The 21,737-nt window shown below is 42.5% G+C and overlaps 2 protein-coding genes across 5 annotated transcripts in view; one reads left to right on the forward strand and one right to left on the reverse strand.

Annotated features, from left to right (window-relative positions):
* Nucleotides 1-15,463, forward strand: part of OMG (oligodendrocyte myelin glycoprotein) — a 28,215-nt gene extending 12,752 nt beyond the window's left edge. Inside the window, exons 2-3 of one of the 2 annotated variants that reach the window (XM_073589724.1) lie at nt 3,152-3,893; nt 13,911-15,463. In XM_073589724.1, coding sequence (XP_073445825.1) covers nt 13,917-15,227 — 1,311 coding nt within the window. In that variant the 5' untranslated portion in view covers nt 3,152-3,893; nt 13,911-13,916 and the 3' untranslated portion in view covers nt 15,228-15,463. Of the gene's footprint in view, nt 1-3,151; nt 3,894-13,175; nt 13,594-13,910 lie in introns of those variants that run through there. The other variant, XM_073589725.1, reaches the window with a different exon arrangement.
* NF1 (neurofibromin 1) overlaps nt 1-21,737 on the reverse strand; it is a 419,128-nt gene that overhangs the window by 133,958 nt on the left and 263,433 nt on the right. For all 3 annotated transcript variants that reach the window (XM_073589728.1, XM_073589727.1, XM_073589726.1), the window contains exons 33-35: nt 18,655-18,801; nt 18,375-18,521; nt 18,166-18,276 (exon numbers count right to left, since the gene is read on the reverse strand). In XM_073589728.1, the coding sequence (XP_073445829.1) occupies nt 18,166-18,276; nt 18,375-18,521; nt 18,655-18,801 (405 nt within the window). The remainder of the gene's footprint in view (nt 1-18,165; nt 18,277-18,374; nt 18,522-18,654; nt 18,802-21,737) is intronic.

A 21,737-nucleotide genomic window follows, 5' to 3' on the forward strand; every position in this document is an offset into this window, starting at 1 on the left:
GGTTATACACAGCTCAGTATTCTGACTGAGAAAACACAATTTTATCAAAACTGCATCAAAAAGTCAGTAGTACGTCGCTGGAATCAGGCTCTCTGCCCCAACAACAGGTTATTCTCTGATTAGATCGAAAGAGAAAAAAAAAACCTGCTTACAGATTACGTTTAAGAGGATTGCACCCTGATGAAATATTACATTTCTCGGTTCCATCAGGCCAAACAAAAACTGTCACTGCTCCTGACTTGTCCATTTGGTAAAAGCTTGCATTCCACATAAAAAGACAATTTATGTTTGTACATTGAGCTGTTAAGATCCTATGTATTTTCAATGAGCAAATAACATGCAGTGTTTCTCAATTACTGCAAAGTGGCTGGGATTTATAGAAATCTCATGCCCACTGTTTTATTTATAAACTGACCTGCGGTGCGTGGTCCAAACCCGCAAAAAAATCAATTTCTCTTGCGGGTATGCTGAGTTATGTGCAGATTTTTCCCATAGACTTGCATTAGATGTGAAATATTCACAGGTAAAATACACAAGCTTTTTTAGTTCATTTCCACTGAAGAAGCACACAAAGTGTTTTCAAAGCCAAGAAGTATTAAAAACAAACTGATTTAAAACATGGCATACCAACAACAAAAAACAAGCGTCAAAAACGTGATAAAAACACAAGTAGTTTGTGTTTGTGCAGTTTGGTTGCGTCGGTGCACCGTCAAAAAGGCGCATGCGCCGCCAAACGCATACTGCGCACGGCCTGCGCCCCCTGTGATAAAGATAGGGGACGCAGGGCGCATGCAGCGTCATGCGCCGGTGGGCGGAGCTACTGTCGGGGGCGGGGCTTAGCGGCGGCCGTGCGCAGGCCATCGCTGCGCTCATAAACGCTAGTGTGAAACTAGCCTAAGGCTATGTTCACGCGTGGTTTTTTTTCTACTAAAAAGGTGCATTTTACCTTATCAGCAAAAGCTGTGAGATTTCAGAAACCTCATGCACACAGCTTTATCCTGACTGAATTTGAGCACTGCAGTGTGTCAATTCTTTCAGCATTTTTGGAGCGTTTTTAGAAAGCAAAGAGTGCAAAACGCTGAAAAACATGCAGGACTTGTGCTGTGCAATGTTTCGGCTGTGCTTTTGCAATGTATTTGGTAAATAAAACTACGTAAACTTACTTAACGTGTACCATAGACAAATCACACATATAATCTGCCTGAAAAACGCAGCAAAAAAATTTAAAAACAGTTATTTGCTGTGTTTTATGAGCAGCAATTTTATTGCCAAGAGTGAAAGTTATCTGCAGAAAACCGCTACAGAAACACCACATGTGAACACAGCCCTACAGTTCTTCCTACAAAAAAATTCATAAACTGACAGTGTGAGAACTTACACTATGACATTGTCCAACTGTTTCCTGTGCCAGACTGAGCAAGAACATGCCCTTTAGGCTAAGTGCACACGCTGCGGATTGGTCTGCGGTTTCTTTATCTGCGGAACCGCAGGTAAAACCTCAGGTAAAATGACCTGCGGTTTTACCTGCGGATTGCTCTGCGGTTTATCATCTCTACAATGGAGGAGATGGTAAACCGCAGCAGAATCCGCAGAAAAGAATTGACATGTCAATTCTTTCTGCGGATTCAAAACCGCTGCTTTTCCGCAGTTAAAAATCCGCAGCATGTGCACAGCAGATTGTAAATCACATAGGATAACATGCTACTGTACACGGTCTGCAGAACTGCTGCAGTTCTGCTGCGGCCAAAACCGCAGCGGAACCACAGCAAAAACCTCAGCGTGTGCACATAGCCTTAAGGGTGCAGACAGACCACATATTTGTTGGGAGAGGATCACATCGCACTGCATGGACGGCTTGGCACCTCTCCTGACCTGAGCATGAAAGACTGCAGTATTCTATGTTGTTGTCAGGCTCAGGTCAGGAGACAGTCAGTCCCAGGATTGCAATGTGATTGTCACAGGAGAAATACGCCAGCTTGTCTGCCCCCTAGCGAAGTGAGCGTTAACACCAGCTGTCAATTTCTACATAGTCTAAGAGGAATAACAGAGGAACACAGCGCAGACTTTGAAGAAAAGATGCTCCAGAACGCTCTTTCCAAAAATGCAAGTACTTAACTGAAGGAAACAAGACATGATTGTTGACAGATCCTCTACAGCAGTGTTTTCTAAGCTACAGTCTTCACAACCCCAACAGATCAGGTTTTCTAGATTTCCTTAAGCTGGAGTCACACATAGCGACTTACCAGCGATACCGACACCGATATCAAGGTGTCAGGATCGCTGGTAAGTCGCTATGTGATCGCTGGTGAGCTGTCACACAGACAGCTTCACCAGCGATCAGCACAGCGATGCTGAGCGCCCGGCATTGCTGGCCATCGCTGTAAAAAATAGAATTAAAATAAAAAATATTGTATTCTCACCTTCCGACGTCCCGCGCAGCCATCCCGCCTCTCTCCACACTCCGGTCCCAGTGATCCTTTGCGAGAATGACCGCGAGACGTCACGGTCTCGCGGGAGCACGAAGTCTCGCGGTCATTCATGCAAACGATCACAGGGACCGGAGCGTGGAGAGAGGCAGGATGGCTGCGTGGGACGTCGGAAGGTGAGAATACAATATTTTTTATTTTGATTCTATTTTTTACAGCTGATCGCTGGTCTCCCGCCTGTCACACGCAGTGATGCGTGCTGGCCAGCGGGAGACTAGCGACCAAAAATATGTCCAGAGGTTTCTTGCAGCGATCAGCGATACCGGCAGGGGGGCCGCTCGCTGATCGCTGTCACACACAGCGATCTCGCTGGTGAGATCGCTGTCACGTCACAAAACTTGTGACTCAGCAGCGATCTCGCTAGCGAGATCGCTGTGTGTGACTCCCGCTTTAGTGAGAGACACCAGTGACAATTTTGATGCCTTGATAATTCTATCACCTGTGGAATACTTGGGAAATCCTGAAAACTATGTGTTGGGGCCATGAGGACTGGAGTTTGGGAATCACTGCCGTATAGTATAAAGTTAAAAAAGGGTCTTCCTATGGCTCTTGCCCCTGGTGTTCTATTTAGATTGGAGACCTACAGGTTTAAAACTTTTTTTTTTTCTTTTTAAATGGCCAAACTTTTTACAAAAGCTTTATATGATTTCCCCTTTTGTTTTCAGATGGACAGAGCCCAAGACTACAATAATGGACCAGCAGAGGAACAATCAGGCCAGTATCTCTGGCTTGCTGGTGCATTGGTTGGAGGGTTTTTAATACTTATGGTAATCATATTGATTGGCATTATTTTATGGAAGTTTCTTAAAAATCGAAACACATCAAATGACCACACCTGGGCCGGGCCATCCCCACTGGCAGACGGAAATATTCAAGAAGAAGGAAACTGTATGAACAGTGGCATCTTGGGCAGAAATATGTCCTTCTCACATATAAGCATATCCCCAATAATAAGTGATGAACATCATGCAGAACAGGGAATCTATCATGGAATGAATAGAGAAATTAACCACGAAAATTTTGAGGAAGACGAAAATGCAAAAACATTAACATCTGTTTCAACTATTGTCCCAATTGTACCAGCAGCACCAAGCAAAAATGCAAATCTCATATCGGAGACCAAGATGTTTCCACAAACCCCTGAGAGTGACTTAAATAGTCAGACGTTTCCACCACCTCCAGTTGACCTTCCTCAGGAATTTCCACTGCCTCCCCCACCAAGTGCATATCCTGAACAAGAAGTAAAAGACAACCAAGTGCAAACTTTTCCAAAAGTGAATTCACACCAGCAAGATCACAACCGCACTCATGAGCCAAACTACAGCCCAAAAAGTGACTTGCATGCTCTTCACGTCACAAATAACTTGGTAGACCAGCTTCCGCCGCCACCTCCACCAGACTTCTGAGGTAAACATACATTTGTCCACAATTTGAGAAAATAGATATTCGGCACCGTTGTGTGGAAAAACACCCTGAAGGTCTGCACATATATTTTTCACATTAATAAAAAAACACCTTAATCCCACTTGGAATGGGTGCTCAATCCCATATTGAAAAAACAGAACATTTCGCTGTGGAAAAAGAGAAAAAGCAGGATGGCACTCACCGTTCATGTGAATCAAATCACTTTATTTCACATACACAAGGCATCGGCATAGGCACGGCAGAAATGTGCTGGAAGACGGACAACAGCCGTTTCGCTCTCAATACGCTTCAACAGGTCCTATGCTCAGAATACAGGTAATGCAAATAAAACACGTGTGTGAATAATAACTCCTCCCCTTCACGAGAGCATGTCTTGTGACTCCTCTACCAATAAAACTCTTTAATGAAAAAAAACAAAAAAAAACAAGAAGATAATCATTTCCCTCTACAGCACTGTAATACAATTTTTTTTTTTTAAATATTCAAAGGAATACAGCCATATCTACCTTTTCATTTAACCCTAATGGACCTGTGGCTTTAGTGCGGAGAATCCATCTAGCTTCAACCTGCAAAGGTAGATATGGCTGTATTCCTTTGAATATTTAAAAAAAAAAAAAAAAAAAAAAAAAAAATTAATTGTATTACAGTGCTGTAGAGGGAAATGTTTTTTATCTTCTTGTGTTTTTTTTTGTTTTTTTTCATTAAGAGTTTTATTGGTAGAGGAGTCACAAGACATGCTCAGGTGAAGGGGAGGAGTTATTATTCACACACGTGTTTTAACTGCATTACCTGTATTCTGAGCATAGGACCTGTTGAAGCGTATTGAGCGCGAAACGGCTGTTGTCCGTCTTCGAGCACCAGCACATTGCTCCCGTGACTATGCCGATGCCTTGTGTATGTGAAATAAAGTGATTTGATTCACATGAACGGTGAGTGCCATCCTGCTTTTTCTCTTTCTCCACAAACACACATTTGTACAAACATCTGTCATTTGTAAGTTCACGTGTCCAACTTAAGAATAAGGGGTCCGAATTGTCAATAATGTGAATCTGAAATAGCTCTAACTTAAAATAGACAGTCTTAAAATGTGCCAGACTAATCACAGTGGTGCACCTGAGGCATGTTTAACCTCTTAAGGACCAAGCCACTTTGTAAGTCTGAACACTTTCTGTTGTGAATTCACTTTCTGGCCTACCTCTGGACACTAGTGAAGGTAGTGGAACTGGTTATATTGACAGAGGGGTCGTGAGTTCTCTTTCCGGGCTCCCTCTAGTGGTTACAGGAGGTAAAGGAGCTGATCTAATTAACAGAGGCCTGTTATCTGATAATGAGGAGGATGATTGAACATCTGGAGTTTCTGATTGGATTTAAGACAGCCGACTCCCTCTATCCCTGCTGGTGATTTTTTTCCTGCCTCCTGAGGTCTTAGTTTCCAGTTCAGTTCCTGCATGCTAAAGCTAAGTGTTCTTTGCTATTGTTCACATTTGATTTGGTTTTGTCTATTCGGTTTTGTTTGGTCAGCGCTGAATTTCCATCCTTATGTTTCTGCTTGTGCCAGTTTGTTTTTGTCCCTTATTAGATTGGCATCTTTTTGCTCTGCTTTCAGAAGAGTGCTGATATAGTGGGCGAAGTCTAGTGACTTCTGTATTTTTCTATCAGACGTGTTGGACAAATTTTGCAGGGTGTTTTGTGTGATTGCAGACAGTGTCTTTCCTTTCCTGTCTAGTGTGGGCCGCATCGTTTGCTCAGCCTATTTTCCTACCTGCGTTTGTGTTTACATCTTGTCTCACCGACAATATGTGTTTGGGGGCTGCTCTGGGGCAGTTTAGATTTCCCCTTTCTTTCTTTCGGCTTATTTAGTTTTCTGGCTGTGTCGAGACGTCTAGAATCATCGTAGGTACACTCCACAGCTACTGCTAGTTGTGTGGATAGGATCAGGGGTCTGCAATCTGCTTAGTTACCAACCTCTCTGGTGTTCTGTGGCTCAGCTTGGTCTTGCTTTCCTCCTCGGTGACCCAATCATAACAGAATCAGCAGCCTAAACCGCAGATTCTAGGGTACTCAAAAGCAGGAGAGAATTATTTAAAAAAAAAAGTCAGAATTTTTTTTTATATATATTTTTTCCTCTTTTTCTCTGGGGCCGTAGGAGGATTTTTTCTTTAATGGAGATTAAGCAATTGTCTGATCGTGTTGAGCAGCTCGCTGCTGAAGTGCGGGGAATTTCCGCCTATCTCGCTCAATCACCTGCTGTTGAACCAAAAATCCCTACTCCTGATGTGTTTTCTGGGGATCGGTCTAAATTTTTGAATTTTAAGAATAATTGTAAACGATTTCTTGCCTTGAAGCCTAACTCATCGGGGAGCTCTGTGCAGCAGGTTATAATTGTCATCTCCTTGCTGCGCGGCGATCCCCAGGATTGGGCTTTTTATTTGACACCTGGAAATCCTATTCTGACTAATGTGGACGCATTTTTTCAAGCCTTGGGGTTGTTGTATGATGAACCTAATGCTATTGACCAAGCTGACAAAACCCTATTGGCATTGAACCAGGGCCAGGATTCTGCAGAGTTATACTGTCAAAAATTCCAAAAGTGGGCGGTCCTTACTACATGGAATGACGGTGCCTTAGCAGCTCTCTTTCGGAAGGGTTTGGCAGAAACCGTAAAAGATGTTATGGTGGGATTTCCTATTCCCTCTGGTCTTGATGATTCTATGTCATTAGCCATGCAAGTTGATCGGCGTTTACGTGAACGTAAAAGTACACGAAAGGCGTTGCCGCCCTTTGAACAAATGTCTAAACTCATGCAATGTGATAGGGTTTTGTCTAGGGCGCAACGTCAGGAGTTTAGAAGGCGTAATAAGCTGTGTTTTTTTTTGTGGGTACGCCTCTCATACTATTTCTGTCTGCCCTAAACGAGAGAAACGTTTTGCGCACACATTTGCTGTGGGCAGTGTACAACCTAAGTTCCTTTTGGCAATTACTCTGATCTGTACCTTATCTACATTTTCCGCTAAGGCTTTTGTAGATTCAGGAGCAGCTTTGAATCTGATGGAATATTACTTTGCTAAACGTTGTGGTTTTCCTATGATACCCCTGCGGACTCCTATCCCTTTGAGGGGTATTGATGCTACTCCTTTGGCGGAGAATAAACCCCAGTTTTGGACCCAGGTGATAATGCGTGTCGCCCCGGACCACCAAGAAAATTGTAAATTTTTGGTGCTGCACAATTTGCATGATACTATTGTTCTGGGTTTTCCCTGGTTGCAAACTCATAATCCTGTTTTGGATTGGAAATCTGTGTCTGTGGTGAGTTGGGGTTGTCAGTGTGTTCTTAGTGACGCTCCTGTTTTCTCCACCTCTCCCCAGTCTCATGATATTCCTGATTATTTGGCTGATTTTTCTGATGTATTTAGTGAGATTAAGTCTGCGTCTTTGCTTCCTCATAGGAGTTATTACTGTGCAATTGAGTTAATGCCCGGGTGTAAATTTCCCAAGGGTCTGCTTTTCAACTTATCGGTACCCGAACATGATGCTATGCGATCTTATATCAAGGAGTCGTTGGAGAAGGGTCATATTAGACCATCCTCTTTCACCCTTAAGTGCTGGGTTTTTTTTTGTGACCAAGAAAGATGGTTCATTAAGGCCTTGTATTGACTATCGTTCCCTTAACACAATCACTGTTAAATATCAGTACCCGTTACGCCTGATTTCTGATTTTCCAGAGTTTAAAGTGCCTGGTTTACCAAGCTTGACCACAGGGGGGCGTATAATCTTATTCGCATCAAGCACGGGGATGAATGGAAGACTGCGTTTAATACTCCGGAGGGACATTTTGAGTACCTGGTGATGCGTTTTGGGCTCACTAATGCCTCTTCTGTCTTCCAATCTTTTATGAACGATATTTTCCGGGACTTCGTGGATAAGTTTTTGATCATTTATCTGGATGATATTTTGATCTTTTCCAGTGATTGGGATTCTCATGTGGAACATGCCCGGACTGTGTTCCAGATTCTGAGGGAAAATTCCCTGTATGTTAAGGGATTGAAATGCCTCTTTGGTGTACAGCGGATTTCATTTTTGGTATTTTTGTCTCCGTCGGCTACTGAAATGGACCAGGCCAAGGTACAGGCCATTTATGATTGGGTTCAGCCCACTTCTTTGAAGGCTCTCCAGAAGTTTTTGGGTTTTGCTAATTTCTATCGTAAATTTATAGGTAATTTTTCTGGTATTGTCAAACCACTGACTGATCTGACCAAAAAGGGCGCTGATGTGGTGAATTGGTCTCCAGAGGCAGTTTCGGCATTTCAGGAGCTTAAGCGGAGATTCACTTCTGCTCCGGTTCTACGGCAACCTGATGTCTTCACTTCCATTTCAGGTGGAGGTAGATGCTTCTGAGATTGGTGCAGGAGCCGTTTTGTCCCAAAAAGATCCGGTGACTTCCAAAATGAATCCCTGTGCCTTCTTTTCTCGAAAATTCTCCCCATCTGAACGTAACTATGACGTGGGGAATCGGGAATTGTGTGCCATGAAATGGGCAGTTGAAGAGTGGAGACATTGGTTGGAGGGAGCTAAACATCAGTTTGTGGTCCTCACCGACCACAAGAATTTGATTCATCTTGAATCAGCCAAACGCTTGAATCCTAGACAGGCTAGGTGGGCCTTGTTTTTCACGCGTTTTAATTTTGTGGTCTCTTTTCTTCCGGACACTAAGAATGTTAAGGCGGACGCTCTTTCTAGGAATTTCTTTGCGGATTCTCTTGTGACCGAGCCTACTTCCATTCTAGGTGAGGGGGTAGTTCTTTCCGCCATCTCACCCGATTTGAGACGTGCCCTGGAGGAATTTCAGGAGGACAAACCTGAGGGTTGCCCTATGGAAAATTGTATGTTCCTGACCAGTGGAGGAAGAGAGTAATGTCTGAAAATCATTGCTCCGCGTTGGCTGGTCATCCGGGTATTTTTGGTACCAGAGATTTGGTGAGTCTGTCTTTTTGGTGGCCTGCCTTATCTCGTGATGTCAGGAATTTTGTGCAGTCCTGTGGGACTTGTTCTCGGTCTAAACCCTGTTCTCGTTCAAGTGGGTTGTTGATGCCCCTGCCGGTGGACCCATATCTCAATGGATTTTATTTCTGATTTTCCTGTCTCTCAGAATGACTGTTCTGTGTGATTTGTGATAGATTTTCTATGATGAATCATCTTGTACCACTCCCAAAGCTGCCATCTTCTTCTGAGTTGGTGCCCTTGTTTTTACAACAGGTGGTTCGGTTGCATGGGATTTCTGAGAACATTGTGTCGGACAGAGGAGTCCAGTTTGTTTCCAGATTTTGGAGAACTTTTTGTTCTAATCTGGGAATTCAGTTATCTTTCTCCTCTGCGTTTCATCCTCAGACCAATGGGTAGACTGAGAGAACAAACCAGACTTTGGAGTCTTATTTGAGATGTTTTATATCTGCTGATCAGGATGACTGGGTCTCATTTTTGCCCTTGGCCGAATTCGCGCTAAACAATAGAGCTAGTTCGGTCACTTTGATGTCGCCCTTTTTCTGTAACTTTGGATTTCATCCTCGATTTTCTTCAGAGCAAGTGGAATCTTCGACCTACCCAAGTGTGGACACTGTGGTAGAGAAAATGCAGCAGATTTGGGACCAAGTGGTGGATAAGTTGTCCCTCTCTCAGGAAAAAGCCCAACGGTTTTCCAATCGGCATAGGACCATTGGTCCCGTTTATAGTGGGTTATATGGTTTGGTTGTCGTCAAAGAATATTCCTATGAAGGTTGTGTCTCCAAAGTTCAAGCCAAGATTCATTGGACCTTATAAGATTTTGGAGATTCTTAATCCTGTTTCTTTTTGATTGGCTCTTCCAGTTACGTTCTCTGTTGAAGAGGTTTGTGGAGCCAGTAGTTCCTATGGCGGCACCTCCTGACCCTGGATTGGTTAAAGGCAATGTGGAATATGAGGTAGAGAAAATATTGGATTCTCGTTTGGCTAGACGGAGACTCCATTACTTGGTCAAATGGAAGGGTTATGGCCAGGAGGATAATTCTTGGGTCTCTGCTCCTGACACTCATGCCGATAGATTGGTTCGTGCTTTTCACTGCGCCCATCCTGATCGGCCTGGTGGCGTGGATGAGGGTTTGGTGACCCCTCCTCAAGGGGGGGTACTGTTGTGAATTTGCTTTCTGGCCTACCTCTGGTTACTAGTGAAGGTAGTGGAGCTGGTTGTATTGACAGAGGGGTCGCGAGTTCTCTTTCCAGGCTCCCTCTGGTGGTTACAGGAGGTAATGGAGCTGATCTAATTAACAGAGGCCTGCCACCTGATAATGAGGAGTTTGACTGGACATCTGGAGTTTCTGATTGGATTTAAGACAGCCGACTCCCTCTATCCCTGCTGGTGATTTTTTCCTGCCTCCTGAGGTCTTAGTTTCCAGTTCATTCCCTGCAGCATGCTCAAGCTAAGTGTTCTTTGCTATTGTTCACATTTGATTTTGTCTACTCTGCTTTGTGTGGTCAACCAGCCCCCGCTGGGGCTGTGCTGAATTTCCATCCTTATGTTTCTGCTTGTACCAGTTTCTTTTTGTCCCTTATTAGATTGGCCTCTTTTTGCTCTGCCTTCAGAATATGCCAGAGTGCTGATATAGTGGGCCAAGTCTAGTGACTTCAGTATTTTTCTATCAGTCGTGTTGGACATTTTTTGCAGGGTTTTTTGCGTGATTGCAGACAGTGTCTTTCCCTTCCTGTCCTGTCTAGTTAGTGTGGGCCCCATCGCTTGCTCAGCCTATTTTCCTACCTGCGTTTGTGTTTTCATCTTGTCTCACCGACAATATATGTTTGGGGGCTATCTACTCCTTTGGGGTCTGCTCTGGGGCAGTTTAGATTTCCCCTTTCTTGCTTTAGGCTTATTTAGTACTCCGGCTGTGTCAAGGCATCTAGAATCATCGTAGATACGCTCCACGGCTACTGCTATTTGTGTGGATAGGATCAGGGGTCTGCAATAAGCTTAGTTACCAACCTCTCTGGTGTTCTGTGGCTTAGCTTGGTCTTGCTTTCCTCCTCGGTGACCCAATCATAACAACTGTCACTTTATGCCGCTATAACTCTGGAACGCTTCAATGGATCCCGGTGATTCTGAGAATTTTTTTCATGACATTGTACTTTATGATAATTGTAAAATTTCTTTGATGACTTTTGTTTATTTGTGAAAAAAAAAATTAAATTTCGCAAAAAATTTTGAAAATTTCACAATCAAACTTTTAATCTTTATCCTCCTAAATCAAAGCATTATTTCACACAAAATAGTTAATAAAAATTTCCCACATGTCTGCTTTACATCAGGACAATTTTTGAAACATACAGTAATTTTTTTTCTTAGGAAGTTAAGGGTTAAAAGTTGACCAGATATTTCTCATCTTTCCAACATTTGAAGTGACTTTGGAGGCCTACATGACAGAAAATACCCAAAAGTGACACCATTCTAAAAACTGCACACCTCAAGGTGTTCAAAACCACATTCACAAACTTTATTAACCCTTCAGGTGCTTCACAAGAACTGAAGCAATGTGGAAGGAAAAAAATGGAACATTTAACTTTCACTTCGGACATAATTTTTTTTATTTCCGTTATCAGATGATGGACCTGAGTGAGGACTTGCTTTTTTTGTGGCTTGAGTTGAAGCTTTTCTTGGGAACATTTTTGATAATGTTTAGGATCAGTTATCCGGCACTCTACGCTGAGAACTTACTTCAGGGTTTCCATCTAAATCTCCAAGGGACCTGACAGATGAAACCCCCGAGGGATCCAACCACTATAATGAGGCAGCAGAGTTAGCCTGGACTCCGTCTGGCCTCTGTTCAGCAGTGTCCTTCCTTTCAGGGGTGCACAAAACTATGGTGGACCATGTTTTTATGCACGCCTAAAAAGACGGACACCACCAGAACACAGGTCAGACAGCGTCCATAGCGCCTCCATCTGCCTCATTATAGGGAATCTTCCGCAAGCGGTTCCATCTGAATCACATATTTCAGAGATGTACATGGAAACCCCGGTGTTAGCCCAAAGTGTAGAGCACAGGATAAATGTGTGCCGAGCCTCACTGCGATCTTTGGGAGGCAGAATGAACAAATCCACAGTTGAAGAATTGGTTTATTTTTAATGCCGTTCCTCATGTCTTATAAATGATTAGGCGACTTTATTCTTCGGGTCGGTGCGATTACCAGATGTATATCGGCTGTCACACACTAAAAGGCATTTTTTCCAAGGAGAAGTTTTTCCAGCACCATATTTTGAGAGCTATAAATTCTTTATCTGCTGATGGAGCTGTATGGTGGCTGTTTTGCGGGACAAGATGGTATTTTCAGTGATACTATTTATTTACAGTCATCATTTTGAATGTGTTTATTCCACTTTTTACAAGCGGTATGATAAAACATTGCTTGCTACTTTTTTTGCGGTTTTTATGGTGTTCACTGAAGGGGTTAACTAGCATGCCATTTTTATAGTTCGGATTGTTCCGGATGCGGCGATACCAAACGTGTACTTTGATTTTTTTTTTTAACATAAAAATGTGTATTTATTAGTGGATTTTTTGAGAACTGATAGCTGCTGTTGCGCATGCATTGGCGGCTCCACCTTGATGAAAAAAAAAGGTCCTCCATAAAGATGGCGCCACTGCGCATGCCAACAGCTGCTATCGGTTCTCTATACAAACCAACAGCTGCTACTGTGCAGGCGCCATTTACAAAATGACTTTTTTTCACCTCCCTCAAGTAAATCTGCAAAAGGGATTAAATGCACAGTAACCATGCGATTATGCTGCAGCGCAGGTGACACGGCCGGCACCTGCCTGCAGAAGCAGGTTTTTTTTTTTATTCAGTATGTGATGGTATTCATTATACAAACTATGGGGCAGGTCAGTGCAGGATCAGTGATCTGTCAGCAGTCTGCATTATGAATAGCTAATCAGAGCACCACATACATGAACCCCGCCTTAGGACAAGAGCATATCATTAACACAAAACTGAAAATAAAGATTAACAGCCACAAGACGGATTTCATCAGCCAAGGTATCATTTTATTCAGCATAATGGCGCCGACCTGACACTGTTTGTAAGTTACTGTGCACAGTCCTGCGGATAGGTTCCCTTTAATGCATTTTTGAAAGAGTGAAAGACAGATAACTAGTGATTACTAAAATACAAACAAATTTAACGCTGTATAACAAGTCCTACAGATTTAACCTGAAAATGAGATGTAGGACCAAACTAAGTACCGTATAGCGCTGCTATATCAATAGCTGACCATCCACAAATAGAATAAGAAAAGGAAATGTAAAGTTGGACTGACACAATCAGTGATCATCTCCAGCTTTAGCAGAGTTAACACCAAGTAAATGAGGTTACAGTAAAGCTCTGACATTTCAAGTATCCCCCCTCCCAATGTAGCAATCCAGCAATTAGACATCACACTGGCTGCTGGTTTGGCTGTGATACGCTTCCAATAAATTTGAGTCAGCACAAGCAGCAGTTCTGCAGTCCTCCGAATAGCTGATCAGATGTATGCAGAGATCCCGCACACAGGCGCACGATGCAGCCAAAAGGCATAAGCAGCAAGCAACTATAGAGGACAGCTGGAGCCACTTTATAACTGGCTGCATTAACTATGTATTGATTCTGGATGGGAAAACCAAGTGGTAAGTCTTATTTATGACTAAGCTGATAAAGGACATAAGATGTAATGTGCATGCAAGCAATTACTCTACTATTGCTGCAGTTACCATAGGCATGTGGGCTTCAGGACAGCAGCATCAAGGAAAGCGTACTGCTACACAATATAATATATACACACATGCACAAATTTTAGCTTTTCTAGTACTTATAAAAGCAAAATCTAAAAATAAAGATTAGTAACTACTTCAGCGATAAGTTCATTAAAAGCCAATTTTCGGCTATTGTTTAGTACAATATTTGTGGTGTCAATGAAAAGAGGCTGATTTTACTTTAATTACAGGCAAGGATGGGATATCGGTCAACACTCTTCCCTGGACTCCTGATTATGGTCTGCTCTGTACCAAATATTTTCTGCCTCTGTCCCTTGAGGTGTGCCTGCTCTATAAAGAACAGAAGTGTGGACTGCTCGGGCAGCAGTCTGACTGCATTGCCACACGGTCTCCAAGACAATATCACACAGCTAAATTTGTCTCACAATCACTTGACTAATTTAGACCACCAATTGACTCGGTTCACCAACTTAAGAGCACTTGATCTCTCGCACAACTTGCTAAGGAACCTGCCATCTCACTTGCCGAGGTCTCTGTGGGAAGTGTATGCCACACACAACAACATCACGATGCTTCATAAGCTAGACACTGCTTACCAGTGGAACCTGAAGGTGCTAGACATCTCCAAGAACAGCCTGCAGAGGACAATCTTTATTAACAATACACTCATCAGTCTGCAGTTGCTGAACCTCAGCCACAATCAGCTCTGGACTGTTCCCACCAACATGCCAAGCAATGTACTGACCATCGACTTATCCCACAACTCTATAACTCAGATCCTACCTGGAACTCTGGTAAGAATGCCTAAACTTCAAAACCTGTACCTGCACAATAACAGATTTACCTATATACCCAACCATGCTTTTGACCAAATGGTACATATAAAAGAGATCACTCTCCACAATAATCCATGGTCCTGTGAGGACACAGAGAACATGGACTATCTGATCAAGTGGGTTAATGCAAAGAGGAATCTCAATCCTTGTGCCAACACCACCAAGGAACAGATCACTGATCTCCTATTAACCCCATATGAAGCGACAAATAAGGCAACGACTGATGAAATGCCATCCCTTACAACAACTCAGTCTCATTTTCTTGAGGTTCAGGAAATAAAACTCTACAAAAAGGTTCAGTTCTCCGAGGTTGTCCCAACCACCCCATTGATTAGCACCGACCATATATTGCTTACAAGCATAGAAGACTCTCAGTTCACAGATGAAGGTTCTGCAGATGGGATGATCCATTTAGATTTTAACAATTTTGGAAAAGAGATGGATAATTTCCTAAGCTCAAATGAAGTAGAGGAAATTGAAATGTATAGCCCCACTGTGGTCCTGAGCACTGATAATGGTATTTCAAATGTAGTCCTGAGCACAGATAATGAGGTACCAAATAATGGGTTGGAGGTGGCCATGCCAAGCACAACTGTATCAGTAGAGGTACACAGCACAACAGTTAAGCTCAATTATGTCCCTTCCTCTGCAGCACCTACATTTCTTGCAATTCCCTTTTTGTTCACTCCTCTCATGCTTGGGAATGTATAAGGGCATGATTTAAACAGGGTAAGGTAAGAATGTCTTTTTCACAAGCCTGAAACTAAATTTTAGCATTGTAGTATCCAACTAAAAGATGTCAAATTTGTAAATCGTGCTTTGCTTGAATACTGAATGAGACGCTCTGAATGTCAATGCACCAAACCTCTGATCGCTGCTGATGTTATGTATGCCCACACAAATAACCAAGAGCTATTTTATTAAACTGCAGCTGAATGTTCAAACTGCTAATTTTGATTTGTCTTCTCTAACACACTTTTATATGTACTGTAAATATAATATTTATAATACAGTTAATACGATTCAGGATGTTTTCAACTGAAATAAGTAGGCTGGTTCTATGTAATAGAAGGTAGACACTTTAGACCCTAGGTTCTCAAACTGTGGAACATGCACCACACTGGTGGACTATTTTGCACATTCCTTCCCACACTGGCACACGGTCCTGTACATCCCGCCCACACTGGCACACAGTCCTGTACATCCTGCCCACACTGGCACACGGTCCTGTACATCTCCACTCCCCCATACACCACACAATGTTGCAGATCACCATATACATTTTCATCATTTGTGGATTGCCCTGTATATCCCCCCTCACCCATACTGGTGGATCGCCCTGTACATAACCCAACACTCATTGATGTATTGCCCTGTAAATAACACCCCACCATTGACGCATTGCCCTGTACATTACCACCCCACACACACTGGTACATTGGCTTGCATATTACATCTACCTTTCCCCTCACCACATCAGTGGATTGCCCTGTACATTCTTGCAAAATAAAGAACAGAGCCAATCATAGGACCGAATCTCTCCGTTGGAGAGTACAGGGTGGGCTATTTATATGGATACACCTAAATTAAATGGGAATGGTTGGTGATATCAACTTCCTGTTTGTGGCACAATAGTATATGGGAGGGGGGAAACTTCTCAAGATGGGTGATGACCATGGTGGCCATTTTGAAGTCAGCCATTTTGGATCCAACTTTATTTTTTCAGATCGTAAGAGGGTCATGTGACACATCAAACTTATTGTGAATTTCACAAGAAAAACAATGGTGTGCTTGGTTTTAACGTAACTTTATTCTTTCATGAGATATTTACAAGTATATGACCACTTATAAAATGTGTTCAAAGTGATGCCCATTGTGTTGGATTGTCAATGCAACCCTCTTCTCCCACTCTTGACACATTGATAGTAACACCACAGACGAAATGCTTGTCTAAGGGGGGCAGATTCCTTGTAGGAATGCTCGGACCTGACACCCATAATGTGGTGGTGCACCATCTTGCTGGAAAAACTCAGAGAACATGCCATCTTCAGTGCATAAAGAGGGCAACACATCATCATGTAGCAATTTCAGATATCCAGTGGCATTGAGGTTTCCATTGATGAAGAATGGCCCCACTATCTTTGTACCCCATATACCACACCATACCATCAATTATGGGTGTCAGGTCCGAGCATTACTACATGAACAGTTTCCTGGAAAGTGGATTGGTCGTTGTGGGCCAGATGAACGGTCACCAAGGTCTCCTGACCCGACCCCCTTAGACTTTTATCTTTGGGGGTCATCTGAAGGCAATTGTCTATGCTGTGAAGATACGAGATGTGCAGCATTTGAAACAAAAGATACTGGAAGCCTGTGCTAACATTTCTTCTGCGGAGTTGCTATCAGTGTGTCATTGTTTTTCTTGCAAAATTCTCAATAAGTTTGATGTGTCACATGACCCTCTTCCCATTGGAAAAAATAAAGTTGCATCCAAAATGGCTGAGTTCAAAATGGCCACCATGGTCACCACACATCTTGAAAAGTTCCCCCCCCCTCCCATATACTAATGTGCCACAAACAGGAAGTTGATATCACCAACCATTCCCATTTTATTTAGGTGTATCCATATAAATGGCCCACCCTGTATAATAAAAGCTCTTTTTTGTGTTATGCAGAGCACATTGGTGATATACATACAGAATTCTTGAATTCTGCATATGAGGACTTACAGGTGCTGGCCCTACTTTACATGGGAAAAACCCGTTGACAGGTTCCCTTTGAGCACTGGGGGAGTTAAAGAGGTTGTCTACTACTTTATCATTTAAGAACTATCCTCAGAACCAATGTCTGATCGGACGGTGTCCAACACCCCCCAATCAGCTGTTCTCTCTCTGTGATGGCAGCCAGAGCTGCTCAACTGCAGAGCTGCTCAGTTTTCCAATAGTGGCCATGACTGGAATCAAATGGGAGGCGGATATGCAGTACCCTGTTGCGACCGATATCAAAAGACAAAAGCAACTCCACAGTAGGGTCGTCCCATAGAGGACAACCTCTTTAAGCATTTATTAAAAACTGCATCTATCTTTTTGGCTCTCTTCATGGCTAATCAGTGTAAATTTAATCTATTGTCAGGAAAAAAATACTTCCAAATTATCCATAATGCAACCACAGTATAAGCTGATACAATCAAAATAATGATAGACCCATGCCCACCCCTGAACTTAATACGTTTACAGTATTTGCACAATCCATTAAGGATTTTTCAGCCTACTTTAGATCTACCTACAGTGCAAACTTTTCTTAGCATGTCTCAAAATAATACATATCATTCCACTTTTGTCCGATAAAGATCAGACATTGTTTAAACACATAATAAATATGGTGCTACCGTGATTAATCTCTCCCATTGTCTTGATGTTACAAGACATTTATTAGAAACTTTGCTACAAGCAGCAGAGAAATAACATATGCTTGACACAAAATATGAGAAATTTCACAGCAACATGGCACAGAGGCCACTTTATCTTGCCACTAACCAATCCCGTCATGGTACAGAATGATAATGAGGTCTCATATTGTGCAGTGGTCATATACAGAAGGTAAGGAAAAAAAAAGAAGATTTTTTGGTGTCTGCATATATTTTACTTACCGCCTTGCAATGTAGTAAAAAACTGGATTCCCAGCCTTTGATGTCCCTGCTTGGTAAAATATGTTTAGAGTTTTTAATGCTTTAAATTCTTCTTTCTCATGTACCTGGTGCCTATAGAACAGAAAAACATTAGCATTCAATTAAACCCAACTAGCAGAAACAATAAATGTTACTCATTTCAATAAATGATTAAGGATAATGTCTGGTACCTGGTCATAAATTCTTCAAACTTTGAGCTTGTGAGATTCAGACTTGACCAATGTGTGTCAGCAACTGGTTTGTGTTCTGGGGGTCCAAGATAGGCAAGTAAAGTTGCCATTTTGTCAAATGGTCGCCTACCAACAGCTTTATGATCCCTTTAAAAGTAGAAATAAAAATGTATTTGGTGTAAACCATAATACAATTAAAACGCATATCATGCCAAAGCCAAAATATAACCTTGATCACTCAATCCATGCAACTTGTCAAAGAATATATCTGTCTGCATACCGGTTACTAGAAAGGTACTGTCCAATCTTCTCTTGATTGTTCCAGAGCAACCGATGTAAGGCAAGAACATTCCCATCCGTAATGAAAGAGAGGCTGTGATTAACTGTGTCACTTGGCGGGCAATTATTTGCAATGTCAAAGAAAAACCTATTTCCAAAAATAAATAATGATGAGAATATGTTGATTATAGTGAAACATTTTATGTTGGAATTTGTCATTAAAGTGAATGTATCAAGAATTCAAGTATTAATGTTACAATTTTTTTTTTTTTAGAAAAAAATTGATATTTTTTCAATGGTATAAAATATGAAAAATTATTTTACTTTATGTATTTAGCTTAAGCACAAGGAGAAGCACCTGCCAACATTTATCATGCACATCTAGCATACTGCTAGCTCAAATTACGACACTAGTAAAAGTGAGTGGGATCTGTTCGCATGTGTGTGATGTCACTCCTCCCCTCCCTTTCTGGGTGTTTCCAAAAGGATAAGCGAGGATGAAGTTTAGGATCTCAGTGCGGAGCCATTTTGTTGGGAACTGCAAAGTGATACTGACATATGTACAGTGTCATGGAGGAAGGCTGACAGAGCTGACTCGAGCTTGAAAATTTAAATGGCTCCTGCAATGCAATAAATACATGCAATGAATAAATACAAAATTATCCCTTGGATTTTGTTTCTTTCATTGTGTGGTAAAAATGACCAAGTAACAAGATTCTTTAGGTCAGACCTATTTCCCTCCAAATGCTTGCCCTTGTTATTGCTCACCAGTGATCAAAGCACAGCTGTCATATAATTACCGCTGCAGCACTGTGATCACAGTACTTATCGCGAGCACAGGTCCGTGCACCAGTGCTGTCATGGAGACTTCATCCAAGGACATTTTCTCAATGCCGGATGAAGTCGTTGAGGAAGAGCTGGTGTCCCATAACTGAATTCTCCTCTAATTACTGTGATCTGAACATTGCAGCTGGCAATGAAATGACTGCCCCACTCTAATCAGGCTACGTGCACAGTCGAGACAGCCGCAAGTGTAGAAGATTACGGTCAGCATCTGACACAAGACACTTACACACCAGGAAATAAAAATGGCGGCCCCAAGCAGCTGAGTAAGAGAGGTCAAAAAATATATATCATTTTTTATTATTTACATAGCACCATTGATTCCATGGTGCTGTACATGAGAAGGGGTTACATGCAAATTACAGATATCACTTACAGTAAATAAACTAACAATAATAGATTATATTCTACATACATAACATGTATGTGCACACAGTGATGGAAATAATTATTTGATCCCTTGACGATTCTGAAATTTGCCATTGACAAAGACACGAACAGTCTATAATTTTAAGGGTAGGTTAATTTTAACATTGAGAGATAGAATATCAAAAATAAAATCCAGAAAACAACATTTTATAATCAAAGTAAGCGGTATCAGGGGACAGATGCTGTGGTCATTGTCACAGCCCCCTCCCTGAAACGAAGAGTCATCAGGGGTGGTGCTGACCCTGCTGTGCCAGAGCGCCTTCCCCCGTGCGATGAGTGCAACGTCCGGTCTGCTGTCTGTATAGTAATAATAAGCTGGGAATAAAGCGTTGTCACTATACACTGTGGAGACCAGTCAGGTCACTTTTTTTCTGCTAGTCTCCTGCAAGCTAGGTATAGACACCGTTCTGCTGCAGGCTTATTACTATTCATCTATTCAATTAACAGTACGAATTCTGTGCTCATCGCACAGGGCATGGAGGGGAGGGTTTGACACTGTACAAGAGAGACTCTGGGTGGCAGCAGGAACCGACCCCTAAAACAAGTGTCACTCATGACGCTTCGTTTCAGGGAGGGGGCAGGGGCTGCGGCAGTGACCGCAGCCTCTGTCCCCTGATGACACGTCCTTTGATTAACCCAGCATGTACTGGTGATACTCAAACGAATCACCAGACCGGAAATAGGGAGAAAAATATACCGTAGGATGTAATGTAGCTAGGAAACAGAGAATTTTTAAGGCAAGTATAGTAGAAAATAGCTTAGTTTTGGGGCTAAGGGAGTTAGGAGAAAGATGCTTTGCCTTCAGACCACCCCTTTAACATTTCAGAAAACCCATTTTCAGACAGTAATGAAAAGTTATCAAGCAAACCCACAGATTGCAATTTGTCAATGAGGATTCATGTAGCACAATACTGTTTAATCAGCTCATTTTTGCGAGACTCAAACTCAACTAATATTTTATAACCAATAACCATCTAATACTCAGGAATAAGAACTCATCATGAGTTTTATGAACACTCAACAAATTGCTATTAAAGGGAATGTCAGCACAGAATGACTGATCAAACTAAAGACCCATCATACTAAGCGAGATCGCTAGCGATATCCCTTAAGCGTCATCGATTTTGTGATGCAGCAGCGATATCGCTAAGTGTGATACTTACCTCCGACCGGCTCCCCCGCTGGCTATCGCTGATCGCGCGAGAACGTCCTGGGCCGTTTCTCGTCGGCCACTTCCTGCTGGGCTTCCTGCTGGCGCCGACGAGCGACGCGGGCAGAGGATGTCTTCATCGCCACGTCTGACAGGTAAGTAACGACCGCCGAGCATCGCTGGTGAGATCTGCCTGTTTGGCAGCTCACTAGTGACCATTTAGCGATGCACCAGCGATATTGACCGGGTCGTATCATTGTCGGGATCGCTGGTGCATCGCTAAATGTGACGGTACCCTTAATCCTGCCGCTCAGTACTTCACGGCGGGGCCGATCATTTATATACACCTTTCCACCTGCTGTTTTCTATCAATCTTCAACCTTTTTTTCTTTGATTGACAGCTCTGGCTTCATAAAGCAAGAGAAGGGAAGAGATAGATGGAAAACAAGCAGGTGAGAAGGTGTATATAAATTATTGGTCCCGCCGTGAAGCATCGAGCGCCTGTACAGTAATACCTTGACTTTTCATGGTATTACTGTACAGAATCATGAGTTTTCCAAGATCCGAGACAATGTTTTTTTAATGATGCAAGTCGAGATCCGAGTCACAAGCAAGCGAGCTTACGCCACTCACCACATGGTTATTGTGCCATGCAAGCATTT

Source organism: Dendrobates tinctorius, unplaced genomic scaffold (genome assembly GCF_039654945.1).
Source record: "Dendrobates tinctorius isolate UK_male_01 unplaced genomic scaffold, ASM3965494v1 ptg000112l, whole genome shotgun sequence".
NCBI classification, from domain to species: domain Eukaryota; kingdom Metazoa; phylum Chordata; class Amphibia; order Anura; family Dendrobatidae; genus Dendrobates; species Dendrobates tinctorius.